Raw genomic sequence first — 15,363 nt, 5'->3', positions numbered from 1 at the left:
GGAGTCATGATCTTCTTGCCTACACAGGCCCAGTGTGACATCAAAGCCAATCAGACACTCACGGCTGGGAGATCCTCACAACCATAGCTGAGCAATAAATAAGCTTATCCAATACACCAGAAAAGCCCCATGTGCACTGTTTGCTAATGTCTGCCAATTCAGAGCATAGCTGAATTTTATTGAAATCCAGGGGAAGGAAAATGGCATGGGAGAGCTAGAGTGGGCTCTGTCATCTCTGTGCCCTGCCCCCTCGACCAATTGAAATTTTCCTCAGGTCTCTGCTTGTCGTTATTAATGGGCAAGTATTTTAATAGTGCCAGACACTTTCCAAATGCTGAGAAGCATACCGTCTGAAGAATTCCCCTGCACCTTCTGTTTGTAAGCATGAGTCCATTGATTCTTACTAATTAGCTTCACTTGTCTTGTGTAACAGTCATCCATTCCATTTCTCCACTGGAGACAGGAAGAGTGCTTAGCTTTTCAAAGCCATTATTCCTCTGATTCATTTAAAGTTATATATTTATTGACCCTCTGTTCTCATACTTTGCTGGTGTTGGTCATAGAAAATCCCCCTCTTCCTTTTCCTCCTGAGAGCTTATTAAATCCAAATTCACATCTCTTCGGCAATTTATGGAATTATGTTCATTTTAATATTCAGTGGTTTTTTTGTCCAAAACTTTGCTGTATTTCTTATACTGGAGTATTTTCTGTATATTATCTCTAACATCACTTTTCTGGTATCAATTTCTGCATCTTCATCCTCTTCAGTTTGTTTAATTTCTCTGCAATGATTAGGGTTGCCAAGTCGTTTTCTTGCCGCAGCGGGGGACTCCCGGCTGGCGGCTGGAGTGTACGCGCACACATCACCCGGAAGTGACGTGACGACACCGGGCACGCTGTGGCGGGGCCACGACCATCCGAGGGAAAACCATAGAGTTTTCCCTCGGATGACCGTGGCCCAGCCCCCAGCGTGCCCGGCATGGTCACGTCACTTTTGGGTGACATGCACGTCAGGGTGGGGTTCCCCCCGGGGCCTGATCTGCCGGCGGCGGGGAACGGGCCTCTGGGGCGGGGGTTTCCCCGCCCCCCGGGGGGACTTGGCAAGCCTAGCAATGATCAAGATAAAATGTTGTCATGATCTGATTTCTGAATTTAATTTTCCATACTCTTATAAGCACAGGTGCTATATTATGTGACTGAATACAATTTAAGATTTATTGTAGATCTTAAATAGCACAACAACGGGGCATCATTCAGTAAGACAAACTAGGCCTAGGCCAAATCTCTTCCTCTCTATACTTCCTGTTTCCTATCCTTCCATACTACATCTCCCAGCAGGCAGTGCTTCCAGCTCTGTTGTTTATAGCCACTGCTGTATCTAATAATACCATGGCAGGCCATTCATTACCCAGATTTAGTTGTGTGTTTATTTTATTTCCAGCTTTTGTAATGCTTTGCTTTCTGGAAAAGTCCTAGATATACAGGAGAAGGGGAAGAAGAGATCAGGGCTGTGAATATGATCTTGCAATTTTTAGGCACCAGTTGTCTTGATCGGATATCACTACTTTATACTTTTGTATAAAATGGGTACCTGTTTTTTAAAAAATACTAAAATCTATGTAATTCTGTCCCTCTCATCTAGTTTGTACATGGTGGTCTGTACATGGAACACTGAAGGGACAGAATGGGCATCACCTCTTCAGACTGCAGGTGTCACATTTTGGAGTGTGCCCATATGTTACAATCTCTGCAGTCAGAAAATCAGCACAGCAAGAAAGTTGGAAACCACCACCTGCAGTCTGAAGTGGAACAGTCTGTTCTGACGCTTCAGGGCTCTGCATGTATGAACCAGCCCCTCCACCCCCAGGTTCAAACACGGAAATGTCCCAAGGTATCTGCTCTGCCCATCTAAGAATTATTAATAGTGGGTTGTATCCAGCATGATCCACGTCAACGCAGACCTTGCAGAGCAGGATTTTCTGCTTGTGTGCTGGCCTCTTCTGCGCATCTTTTGGGTAGTGGAAGAAGCAATGGAAACACTGGACTAGAGCTTGGAGCCGGGGTGAAGTTCCCCAGAGAAGGGCCAATTGCTTTCCTGGGTAGGAAAGTTACTTGCACTGAGGCTTCGAGAAGATTTTTGAACTTGCAGATGTTGAAGTTCAGACTTTAAGTTAGTGAAGTGTGGCCTTCATTTTACCCAATGCTGTTGCTTCAGGTTTTTATTCCCCTCCCCAATTCAGGATAGGCAAACTGCTTTTTTTCGTACCAAGGTTTAAGTAAAACCTTTAAAAATAACAATATATACTTTTTAAACAGAACTAGCTGGAGTATTGAGGCATGATGAATTTTTCACCTTTTAAAAATAATACAGGAAACCAGATGGGAAGGTGGAAAACAAGCATATTAGAAAGAATAAAAGAGTGACTAGGCTTTTATAGTACAGTATAGTACAGACATAATTGAAGTAAAAAGGTAACAACCCATTACTTAAGCACTAAGTGCCAACCAATTAGACCACTGCAATGGTGTTTATCTATCAGATACAGACTGTGTTGGGTAGTTAAAGATCTGTCATGAAGATGAATTACACTTAATGACCAGCCTAAATCTGAAAGATTAAACCATTTGGGATCACTGGAATAGCTTCCTTTCTAAACGAGCTGTAAAAAAGGTCAGTTCATTTGTTGAGGAAACACTGGAGGGTCATATAGTGGAGCTATGCAAATGTTCAAATCTTCGTTTGAGTTTCCTGTATTATCTGTAATACTTGCAAACCAGCTAGAGTATCTGCATGATGAACTCAGATCACAAGAAAGGAATGAATTGTAGTCACTTTAAATGTTATTCTGCAGGTGAGTTTGTTCTTTATCTTCAGGTGTGGAACTTGCTACTCAAGACTCGTTCTTGGATTATTTTTTAGCATATTGTTGCCATGCCAGAATATAAATGATATTCTTCTCTTTAGGTAGTTGCCAGATCCCTAATGATTAAGGTCAGTCACATGCATCCAGCCACATAGTTCTCCTGATGGGAAGGCAGTTTTGCAAGGGAGAGTCTGTAGGCTTCTGTAGGAAGGGGAAGGGGGAAAGTCCCACAGGTTAACTTTAGCCGCCGCCACCACCCATACATGTGCTGGAGCTGGCATTTCATGCTGCCTCCGTGAAATCTCAAGCAATTTTGCAAACATATTATTGCAAAGGTAGTGTGTGTGTGTGAGACAGAGAGAGAGAGAAAGAGACAGAATATCAGAGAACAGATCATCGTATACCATGGGTGACCAAACTGCAGCTTGGGAGCCGCATGCAGCTCTTTCACACAGCCTAATTTAATGTTAATAAAAAGCAAATCTGCATATTTTTCAATAAAAACGTGTGTGTAATATTTGTTCATGTCTTGTGGCTCTCAAACATCTGATGTTTATTCTGTGTGGCTGTTATGTTAAGCAAGTTTGGCCACCCCTGCCATATACCTTTTTCATTTGGAGAAAGATTCCCTCCATTAGGTATAGCTGCTTACCAGCTTTGTTATTCTACCTAATCTCAACAGCACTCTGAGAATTAAGGCTGTTAATGATTAGTGGTTGGGGGCAGTCATTAATTCACAAGGTCACTATGTCAGAAACATCTTGGCATCACATAACATACACTCAGAATCATTGTAGAATACAATCAAAGGCAAAGTGTATTCATCCACACACTTTGTTAAATGTATCTAAAAAAAATCTAAAACCTCATTATGGTGGCAAAGATTCTAGTGAGAAGCACCAATGGCATAAAATAATTGATTCACATGACAAATGCTGTAATGAAAATTTGATGGAGTTTAAAAGAATTAAACCATTTGAGTTAAAATCTCAAGACAGCGATCTTATGGTGCCCTTCAGATGCAGTACACTCCAGTAGATCATTTTAAAGTGTTGGGATTTTATCAGGCTTTTGCTGTAAGGCAAAAATATGTTTGCATTGATATGCTACCTAAAGCACTTAAAAGTGTGTGTGTGTGCGCGCGCACACAGATGTACTTCCTGGCAATTTTCTTTCAGCCAGAAGCTCTCGTGCATACAGAAAGGCATTCAAATTTATGAGGGTTTATTTTCCTATTTGGAAATTTCCCTTACAATTAATATTTATATGATGCAAAAGCAGAGTTAATTGCAGCTTGCTTTAGAAGCCTGAACTCTGGTGCCTATTTATCTACATGGTGAGTGACTGCAATTTGGTTGGTTATTGAAAGTGGCTTAGTCATTCTCTCTTTAATGAATGTGATTTATTAGAATATCTTCTATGGAATTAGGGTCGATGGGTGGCTCTTTCTAGGACAACAACTTAAGAGTCAACATTGCTGTGGCAACAGATATTTGTCACAATCCATCTAAGATGTTCCATGTGGTAAAACAAGTTTATGTACATATAAATGAGCTGGTGTGTGTGTTTCATTTGTATAGTTGGGACAGATGGGTATCAGTCAGATGTTCATCCAAGCAGGATGCATTCAGTCCACACGGCAATGCTGTGAATGGAATTTGCATTCACCCTACCCACTTTGTTTTGCAAGTAGGGTTGCCAACCTCCAGGCAGAGCCTGACGATCTCCCAGGATTATGGGTGATCTTTAGTAGGCATGAACTGAACCATAATTGTGGTTTGTGAACCAGAGTTCATGACATAAAACCCTGCCTTTTGTTCCCCACAAAAGCAGCAAAAATGGCTGGGATTTCTTGTGTATCCCTTTCAAAGGGACTGCATAAGACCACTCAAAATGGCTGAGCAGCAGGGAGCAGGCTGCTCAATGCCACTAAGCTGTTTTCAGTGCTTTTGTGGGGGGGGGCTCTGAGTCCCTTTAAACCTCTGCTTTCTGTTCTACCCATGAACTGCCACAAACTGTTTTAAAAGTTTTTGGAAGTTCATGATGGTGTACCCATCACAAACCATGAACAGGGTGAAATTTGTGATAAATCTTGTTTCATGGTTTGGTTCATACCCATCTCTAAACTACAGAATCAATTCCGCTGGAGAAATAGCTGCTTTGGAGGGCAGATTCTATGGCATCCTATCCCCACTGAGTCCTCTACCCAAACTTCACCAGCTCCAAGCTCTGCCCCCAAATCTCCAGAAATTTTCTAACCTGGAATAGGTAACCCTACTTGCAAGTAGTCACCCGTTAACAGTTTGTTTATAACTAAATGTGAAGGCATCATGCATATGCCACACTATGCATTCAATTTTTAACAAGGTTCCATTTGTTAAAATCCCTTGCACAGTGCTGTACCAAAGCAGAAGTATGTTATAAAGGACTGAACAATTAGTGTGAATTAGTAACTTTTTATTTAATTTTTATGGTGCTCTCCAGAACACTTGCCCAAGGAAATTCACAAAATACTAAAAATAAAGACTTAATACCTTGTTATTTATGTGTACCACAGCTGTTTTGTACAGACTGTTTATTTCCAAGACAATTTAGATGCAAGGCAGGTATTTTTATGAAGACCATCTTCAGGTGTTTTTTTTAAATACTGGCTTTCATGCAAGATTGCTTTTTTAACCTAGTGCATTAAAATTGCAGTTACTTTTCTAAGTCTTTTATGGCCAATAAAAAGCAAGAGATGCATAAACAGCCTTTCTGGATCCAGATGTGGTTGGAATGCCAAGCACTGGCTGGTGGAAAGTGCTTTCCATGCTCTGCTGCATGATCCAAAATGTACATCCAAAACTTTTTCAAGCCAGGGAGGGTGGATTCAGCTTTATGGGGGTGTTGGAGGGGGTTATTCTTGTTTGATGTTCTTGTAAGCCACCTTGGGCCATGGGAAAGGGTGGAATATAAATGTTTAAATACAAAAGAAATCAAACGAAACCATGGATATATTTCCTTGCACTGACGGATTCGGGTATGTACTGCTTTTGTCTGGTCATGTAAAGGGAAGGGTGGGATAAAAACAGACTAAATAAATTCAATCCATTGCTTATCAGTGGAGTAGTGATTTTAATCCACATTCCTGATTATGGAACAAGTCAGCCAAATCAGATCAGAATTGTGACCTGTTCTCTGTATGATGGATTTGATTTTATATCTCACTTTAATGCAGCTTGCTTTGGAAGCTGTTTTTCATCCACAGGCAGTACTTGTATAGTTCAATACTTTTAAAATTTTTCATTCCTACAAATGGCGGTCCAAAGAAGAACCTCTCTAATTCCGTTTGCACTCCATTCAGCTAGAAATCAATCCATAGTGCAGAAGTTAAAAGACAGTTCGTGTGATAAGGGATCTCATCTTTATTACACCATTCCCATAAAATCAGGCAGTTCATAACTGTCCCTATGGTCCAAATCTTTGAGGAATGACTTTAATTGTGGAGTACATATCTATAGTTTGCATTTTTGATAAATATTATTTCAGCTTTATTGTCTTTTTTTCCCCTTTTCATTTGCAGCTGCTGCAGCAGCCGATATGGCATACCATCACATCAGGCCTCCCATAGGCTACTCAATTCCCAAGCCCATATCATCATTATTAATGAGGGGCTGGAATGCTTGTCCAGAGGTAAGTTGTTCCACTTCTTAGTTCCCTGTGCAACAAATTGGATCCAAAGGTTCTGTTCCATTAACAGAGTAGCTCACCTCTGATGCAAGAAGAAGTCTTCCACTGGCACAAGGAGACTATTACCAGCAAAACACACGTCTTTGTTGGAACAAAGCTCCTTGCACTGGCAGAAGGCTGTAGGTATTGGAAGAAGGTTCCACTGTTAGCAGAACAGATTTTTGGCTCCAACCCTGATGGTGCTGAAAGGAAGCACAAAACAAAACTTCCCTGCTTATTTGTTTCCGTCTCAACTTATTGTTACATATGTTTGAGTGAAATACAGTTTCTAGTGAATGGAAAAAAGCTGTCCTGCTGCTTTTAGCCAAGAGATACTTTGTCCCTAAAGAAATCTGAGATGGAATGTTTACTCAAATGTCATTAGAAAAGCAAACACATCAGTCCTAAACCTTTAATTTTAACTCTTGCACAAAATGAGAATTAGGAATTCAGTTTAAAGCTGTTTTGTTCAGATACACATGCAATAAAGGGGTTACAGATAGGCTGTGATCACACACACTAAATAATCCACTTTCAATCCACTTTCAATGCACTTTGGAATTGGATTTTGCCAGTTCACACAGTAAAAATCCAGTTGGAAAATGGATTGAAAGTGGATCATTTAGTGTGTGTGACCACAGCCATAGTTTTATTAATTGAGAATATTGGGCCCCTAATGGTGTTTCCAGTCATTGACTTTCTCCAGGGAGAGCAGGTGGACCAGTACAATTCTATACCAGGCAGCTGCTGTACAGTGCTGATCACCACCAGACAAATTGTACAGGGTCTACATGATACAACAATCCACTCTCCCATGATAACAGGCCTTTATTTGAAGAAGTCTTTCCAGTTTCACTTTTGGACTTCCTGCTTATGAGCACTGGGACAGCTGATGTCTGGAAATGTCCCAAAAGGTAGTAATCATTTCTTCTGGAGTACTTACAATGGACATTGATCCCTTTTTTAAGGCAGTGCTTTGGATGTTATTCTACACCTTTGGAATTTTTAGTTGCAATAGGACAATATTATAGTCAAGGTCCGGGGAGCTACAAACTGTGAAATCTCACATCGGTGCTTATTAGTCACCTTGAAAAACATTTAGGTCTTCTTGCATGTGAACAATATCTTGTCCTTTCTTGTGCCCGCCGGAGGATATAATCCGCAGCAGTAGCTCTTTTCCAGATCCTTATTCAAATTGTTCTTGATTTCTTTTTCTACATGCAAAGGAAAATCCAGATTACTCCACAGGCATGCAGTTTTGTTTCTGCAATGGCCTCAGGCTGCCATCCAGCCTTCCTCTGGGTGATTTTATGTGGGTAAAAAGGTTTTCAGAATGTGACTGTAAGATAAATAGCTGGAAATCATATTTCCATTGCTTTATTGGGGTATGTCATCATAAAGAGATTTAAAACATTATGTTTGAAATGAACATTACCTTTCAGAATTTGAGAAGGGAATATTCTATCCCCAACAATTATACACTCTTTTGAAATTAGAGTTTTGTGTGGCAGGAAGGAGCCTCAAAAGACTTTGTATCTAATAATAATAGCCATACCAAAGCAGAATACACTGCATTCAAACACTTCAAACATTTCTAGTCCATGCCGTCTTTAAAGAGGAGATAATCTGCAGATGAGTTTGCTGCGTGCTCAGGGCCAGGTTTGTCATTATAATGGACACAAGACTGGACTTTTCCCCCCAGATCAGAATAGAGATTGATGTTGTTCATGGTTTTATTGTTGTGTTTTTTAAATTTTTTAAGAAGGTATTTTGTGTTTTATGGCATATGGGTTGGTTGGCTGGCCTGAGCCATGTGTTTTGCTGTTTCATAATCTGTGGTATCTTTTTATTTTTATTTTTATTTATTTATTTATATCCTGCCTTCCCCGAAGGCTCAGGGCGGCTTTTACATGGAACACCTAGTTCACATTGATGCTGTAAAATGGTACACTTTTATTATACACACACACACACTGCCTTTCTCTGAATTCACAGAACTCAGGGTGGTTAACAACATGGTATTATACAGTTTAAAATCCAAGATATAAAAATAGGTAAAAGCAACATCAGATGGCATCAAAAACAAATTTACAGATTGCATCACTGTCTTGCAATGAGCAAGAGAAGGCAGAGTGGGGGAGGGAAAGGGAGTGCCAGATACAATGGTACTCATTGCTGTCCTCAACCAAAAGCCTGGTGGAACATCTCTGCCTTGCATGCCCTGCAGGGTGTGGATGTTGTTTAGCAGAGAGTTCCACCAGGTAGGAGCCAGGGCTGAAAAAGCCCTGGTTCTGGTTGAGGACAGCCGGACATCTTTGGAGCTAGGGACTACCAGTAAGTTGTTCTTAGAAGAGCATAAAGCTCTTCGGGGGACATACCAGAGGAGGTGGTCCCAGAAATACATGGGTCCCTGACCACTCAAGGCCTTAAAGGTCAGTACCAGAACCTTGAACCTGACCCAATACTCCACCAGGAGCCAGTGTAGCTGGCACTGCACAGGTTGAATGTGTGCTGTCCATTGTGTTCCCATCAGGACCCGCACCACCACATTCTGAACCAGTTGGAGTTTCTGGATCAGTCTCAAGGGCAGGCCAGTGCAGAACAAATTACAGTAATCCAATCTGAAGGTGACTGTTGCATAGATTACTATGGCCAGGTATGGGCGAGACAGGAAAGGAGCTAGTTGGTTTGCTTGGCGCAGCTGGTAAAATGCCAGCTTGGCAACATTCATGATCTGGACCTCCATAGATAAAAAGGTATCCAAGACCATGCCCAAACTCTTGACGGCTTGTGCTGTTATTAGAGGTGCACTGTGAACAATGGGAAGTTGGGACCCCAATCCTGAATCCCACCTACCCAGCCACAGAACCTCTGTCTTAGTTGGACTCCATTTCAGTTGGCTCTTCCTCAACCATCCCACCACGGCCTCAAACCCCTCAGATTTTGTGGGGTGGTGTCCAAGTGGCCACTCATCAACAGATACAGTTGGGTGTCATCAGCTGTATAGGTATTGTGTGGAATATGCTTTGGGTAGAAGGAGTTTGAGAAAGGTCAAGTCTTTGGGCTAGATTATATTTGAACAGGGTTTGACAAATATCGATCTTGTGGTATGGCATAAAATTGCAGGTGCATGAAGTCGTTGTCTTTGCTTGCTTACATTCTAACTGTATAATACAATATATATATCAGCCTTTCTCTGAATTCATGGAGCTCAGGGTGGTTAACAACATAGTATTATACAGTTTAAAATCCAAGATATAACAATGGGTAAAAACAACATCAGACAGCATCAAAAACAAATTTACAGATTGCATCACTGTCTTGCAATACAAGTTCAATACAAGAACTCGTGGGCACTCAATGAAATTGCTGAGCAGCCAGGTTAGAACAGATAAAAGGAAGTACTTCTTCACCCAAAGAGTGATTAACATATGGAATTCACTGCCACAGGAGGTGGTGGCAACTACAAGCATGGACGGCTTCAAGAGGGAATTAGATAAACATATGGAGCAGAGGTCTATCAGTGGCTATTAGCCACAAGGTATAGATAGGAACTCTCAATCTGGGGCAAGTGATGCTCTGTATTCTTGGTGCTTGGGGGGGGGGGGGACAACAGTTGGAGGACTTCTAGTGTCCTGGCCCCACTGCTGGACCTCCTGGTGGCACCTGGTATTTTTGGCCACTAGGTGACAGAGTGTTGGACTAGATGGGCCATTGGCCTGATATAACATTGGCTTCTCTTATGTTCTTATGTTCTTAACCTTCCATGGTGGTGGATGAATTCATGTTTTCATCGGTTTCTTTCTGTACTGGTTCCAGTATTCGGTTCAATTAAGCTTTTAAAATCAATAATGAAATTATGAGAAACTGGGGAGAAGGTAGGTTAGAGTTAGAGATAACAACCAGTTAGTGATAACAACCAGTGTTATGCCTGTATTTCCTTATGCCTGTGACAACATTTGTGTCACAAGAAAGTGCAAAGAGACTAGGATTAGGCTTTGTGTAGTAATAACGGGGGATGGGAATTATTAAAAGCATGGTGTGGTGGTGAAGAGTGGTGGACTTTAAACTGGAGGACTGAGTTTGATTCCCCACTCCTCCACATGAAGCCTGCTGGGTGACCTTGGGCCAGTCAGTTCTCTGAGAACTCTCTCAGCCCCATCTACCTCACAAGGTGCCTGCTGTGGGGAGACAAAGGTAAGCCACTTTGAGACTCCTTAGGGTAGAAAAAGCAGGGTATACAAACCAACTCATCTTCCTCTAAAATATGAAACCCTGAAGGCTGAAAAATGAGTCTGGTTCCTAAATTTTGGGGCCATCTTCTCAAGCCAAAGACAATTTGCCAAGGCCTGTATTTGAATACCTTCCAATACAATTATATTCATAAAGGCTGGTTTCTAGCATTCAGTCATCTACATCGTGGATCAAAGCTAAGGTATACAACGCCTTGTGCAAATTACAGAACTGTTATGTACATATGCTTAATACATTCCACTCCTTTTGGTTCTATCAGAAAGACTGGCCTGGACTGGTAGGATTATCAACCTCCAGATGGTGGCTGGAGATCTCCTGGGATTACAATTGATCTCTTGGCAACAGAAATCAGTTCACCTGGAGAAAATGGCCACTTTGGAAAGTGAGCTCTATGGCATTATACCCCTTTGACGTCCCTCCCCCTCCCAAACCCTGCCCTCCTCAGGCTTGACCCACAAAATCTCTAGGTATTTCCCAACCCGGAGCTGGCAACCCTATGGGTTGGGCATTCTGCAAGTCACCCTTTGGTAGCAGTATGATGCAGAGAAATTAAGCAGGTGATACCCACCAGTGATCTCCATATCAGGAAATGTTTCACCTGCAAAATTTCTGCATAAGAGCAGAGATAGCAAAGAAAGTTGGCAACCTAGATGCTGTGTGCTCCACCAGCCATCAAATTGATTTAGAAGTGAGAAAGTGACCCAAATTAGCCCAACTGTCAGTTTGATTTTTCCCATTCTGTTTCTCCTGAGTGCAAAAGGAATGTTTCTCCTTTTCTTTGCAAAAAAGAAATGCTAAACACAGCTGATAGTATATTATCTTGCCCAAGAGATCAATCCTAGATTTTTGATATGTTAATGAGATATTTATTTTCAAAACCTTAAATGAACAACAATGAAGAGTCTTCTGGTTTTGCCAAAAGCCTTTGCTCTACAGAAACTTATTTGGATATTTAATTTCAATTTTTCAAATAAAGGCGGTAGTATCTCCACCTAGTGGCTACAAGTAATAAACCAAGTTCAGTGCAGAAGGCCAGTGTTTCACTGAAAGAGACCAATGTTATACGTCTACATTTATCATACCCGAGTTCAGTAAAAAAAAAAAAAAAAGTTCTGTGCCACCTTTTAATAAGAGAAATTATACAGCATTCTCCCAAGATGCCATAGAGATGGCAATTGTCACATCTGGGGAAACAGATCCTATTGGATACAGGCAAGGTCAGGCTGCTAGGATACCAAGACAAGGGCTGACTCAGCTTTCCTAACAGGCCCTGCCTAGCTAGAAATTCATAATGGGATTTTCGGAGTTTGTAACTGACTCTCACCAAACAAAAACATATAAAATAATCAGCTTTTTAAAGATTCTCTTACCTACTCTTTTTAGAAGATAGAATTATTCACAGGGAATACTGAACTGTTTCTCAGCCCTTCAAAGCAACACTGGCTCTAGCCATCATAGTCTGGCGTAGCACATCCCTGAGGCACAGAACAAGTGTCAAGGCTGCTTTATTTTTCTTTCTCTTCCCCATGGTAGAATACAGTCTAGCCCTCATTGTCATCCATCCTCACCTCTTATAGCAGGGGAGATTTAGTTCAGTCGCGAGACACTGATAGTGCTTGCCGGATCTTCTAACTCAACCCGTAGGTATCATAACATCTGAACAAATTGACTGGTCTAGATTCCTGATGGCAATTTCTGTGTTTTTTGACTCAGGATCAGAGCAAATCAGAGGACAGTAACAGAGAATGTCAAGTTAAAACTATATTTGGTGGTGACTGTTTACAACCAGATTCAACATAGAGGTATCTGAGACAGTCCCAGAGAGTCCCACATATGGCATAAGTCAAGTTTTTAAAATACAGAACCTGTGTTTGGCACCTGGACTACAGGCAAAGCTGAGAAAATTTCAGTCAGATGATGTTGGAGGCTGTGAGGTGAATTTGGGGAAAATGTGATATCACTTCTGAGTGATGCTCTAGAAATTTCCCCTAATCCCTGTGCTAAAAACCATAGAAATATGGGGAAGTTCTTAGACTATCATTATAGAGGTCATTTTCTGACCAGTCTTCCCCACTCTTCAATTTTTCAAGGGTGGAGGTTTGGCCACCATAGGTAGCCTTGAGATTAGTTCTCCAGGATCATATCTAGGAGCATACAGTTCTTATTACACAAGACCTGTTTAGGGTACTAGAGATTTCTGAAGCACCAACAGAAGATCAGAAAAAACATACCCAGGGCAGGGGAACATTTAGCCATCTTTCTAGCAATCTGCATACCAGAAGTAAGAGATTACCTCAACAAACTAGCTGCCTTTCCTCAGAATGCAGCCTTTCAGTTAGTCAAAGTATATGCAGGATGTTAGATCTTCAAGCAAGTAGCATTACATTTCAATCAATCAGATTCTTTCTGCCACGTAGCTCAGCTGGTATCATTTATAATCAGAAAATGACTAGTAGTGCAATAAAAGGTTATGTGATCCAAGCTCTAAAATGGCCTTTTTACTTTGGGATTTAAAATAAATTTAGCACAGATATGTCAAATATCAGCCTTAGCTTCCATTCTGGTAACCACAGATGGAGGGAAATAATTTTCCATGTTTCCCTCACATTCTCATTCCTTATGAAAGCACCCCGTATTCGTCTCCAGACATGCCATTAGTTTTCTTTCTGCTTTTCTGTAAACTCCTTGAGTGAGAAAATCCCACCCCCATCAAGGGGATGGCAGCCCTAGGAGGTTTGCAACCCTAATTTACTCTGACAAAGTTTTGTTTGTTTGTTTGTTTTTATGAGTAGTCCTTCTGGGTATACCTTTCTGTTGGCCTATACCAGCTTATGATCCTTGCATGAAAACAAAGGGTTTCAAGGCCTGGCCTCTGTTCCACAGCCAGAATCAGTGGTCACCATAGATCAGCACTTGCCAAGCCACCCAGCCCATCCCTAAAGCACTGCTGTTGCTCCTCTTCACCTTTTTAAAAAATAATTTAACATTTTTATTAATTTTTGCAAACAAATTCCAATACATATAGTATGTATTCGCCTTTTTTACCCATTTACTTGTCCATTTTTCTCTCTCATGCAGAAGTAGGAAGTGTAGCAGCATCTGCCATTATCTGCTTGGTCACTGTCACACCCAGGAACTCTACAGTCACTCAAACTGTACAGAAATTCTGCTTATTCAGGCAGCCTCCAAATGTCATAAATGAGCAGTCAATCAGTTATGCAAAATGAAAGCAAAAGAAAGCTGTAGTAGTTAGAATATTTATCCCATAATTGGCCAGCTAGTTAACGATTTCTAATCCTTTACTACAGTTACCCACCTACCCTGTTTCTGTTGGTACTGTTGAGGATTGGATGCCAGCCTCCAAGTGGGACCTGGGGATCCCCCGGAATTACACCTCATCTCCAGACTATAAAGATCAGTTCCCCTGGAGAAAATGGTTGCTTTGGAGGGTGGAGTCTATGACATCGTACCACACTGAGGTCCCTGTCCTCCCCAGGCTCCACCTCCAAATCTCCAGGAGTTCCCCAACCTGGAGCATGGACTACCATGCAAAGAGTGTGGGTGAATAGTAACAGTAGTAGCATGTGCTTCTCCACTTTCTGCCATTACTGGAAACTGAATCTAGCCTCATCCCAGTTCACTCAAGTAGAAGGGAATGCAAACAGCTGTGACTGGTCCTCCTTTTTGCTGCCATCATTATCTAGCCACCCACTATGCCCGTGAGCAACAATGGTGGTGGTGAAGAGGATGCAAAGGAATAGCTACTACTGTTTGTTTGGTGGCCCACTAATTCTCTTCCAGGTGACAGGAACAGTGTCAAGAAGGAAGTTGGAAAAATCCTTAGAATATTGTGTGTGAAGGTCTCCCCCACAAATTATTGCTTACAGTACTGTTAGGCAATCCCCATCCCCCAGCCAGATGCAGGTCTGAACTTTTCATCTGAGGATGACCAGGACAAACCAGGGACTGTCCTGGGAAATGATAAGGGGCTCAGGGGACATCCAACCGCTGAACACCCTGGATTCTGAGGCCTCTGTCTAGGGACCTGCCCCTGAAGGCTTAGCTCCAGATGATGCTGCCAGCATGCCAGACAATGGGACAGTCAGGCCCCTATCTTATAGGGCCAGATTGCAGACCACCAGTCCTCCCAGTTCTTTCCCACTCGCTAGGAGCAGCAGAGATGGCAAGAAGGCAGCTTTAAGGGCAACAAAGCAACAGGCTAGTGGCCCATGTTCCAACTACTGAACTAGATCACTGTCTAAGTGCATATAGCGCTTTGCAAGACTGAATCTCAATCAAGCCCTGGTCAGATGAAGCATGGGAAGAGGTGGGGGCTTCTCTCTCTGTAGACCATGTAAACTCTGGGCTAAGCAGTGAGCCTTGTTTGTTCAACCAGTTCCCAGGACCAGTACTCTTCTGTGCTGACTGTGATCCTGGAGCTAACTGTGCCCTGTCCTCAGAACTCTTTGGATGACCAGGTCCTGCTTCTGGTTACCCTTGTTTCCGTGGAATCCAAATTTCACCATTTCTAAATCAC

The 15,363-nt window shown here is 41.9% G+C and overlaps 1 protein-coding gene across 1 annotated transcript in view; it reads left to right on the top strand.

The window, feature by feature from the left end:
• Positions 1 to 15,363, top strand: part of LOC107126035 (serine/threonine-protein kinase TNNI3K-like) — a 197,290-nt gene that overhangs the window by 89,003 nt on the left and 92,924 nt on the right. Inside the window, exon 5 of the mRNA XM_015429529.1 lies at positions 6,427 to 6,536. Within this exon, the coding sequence (XP_015285015.1) occupies positions 6,427 to 6,536 (110 nt within the window). The remainder of the gene's footprint in view (positions 1 to 6,426; positions 6,537 to 15,363) is intronic.

Source organism: Gekko japonicus, unplaced genomic scaffold (genome assembly GCF_001447785.1).
Source record: "Gekko japonicus isolate JY-2015 unplaced genomic scaffold, Gekko_japonicus_V1.1 scaffold304, whole genome shotgun sequence".
NCBI classification, from domain to species: Eukaryota; Metazoa; Chordata; class Lepidosauria; order Squamata; family Gekkonidae; genus Gekko; species Gekko japonicus.
Note: the sequence above shows the minus strand (reverse complement) of the source record. Positions and strands in the feature narration are given on the sequence as shown.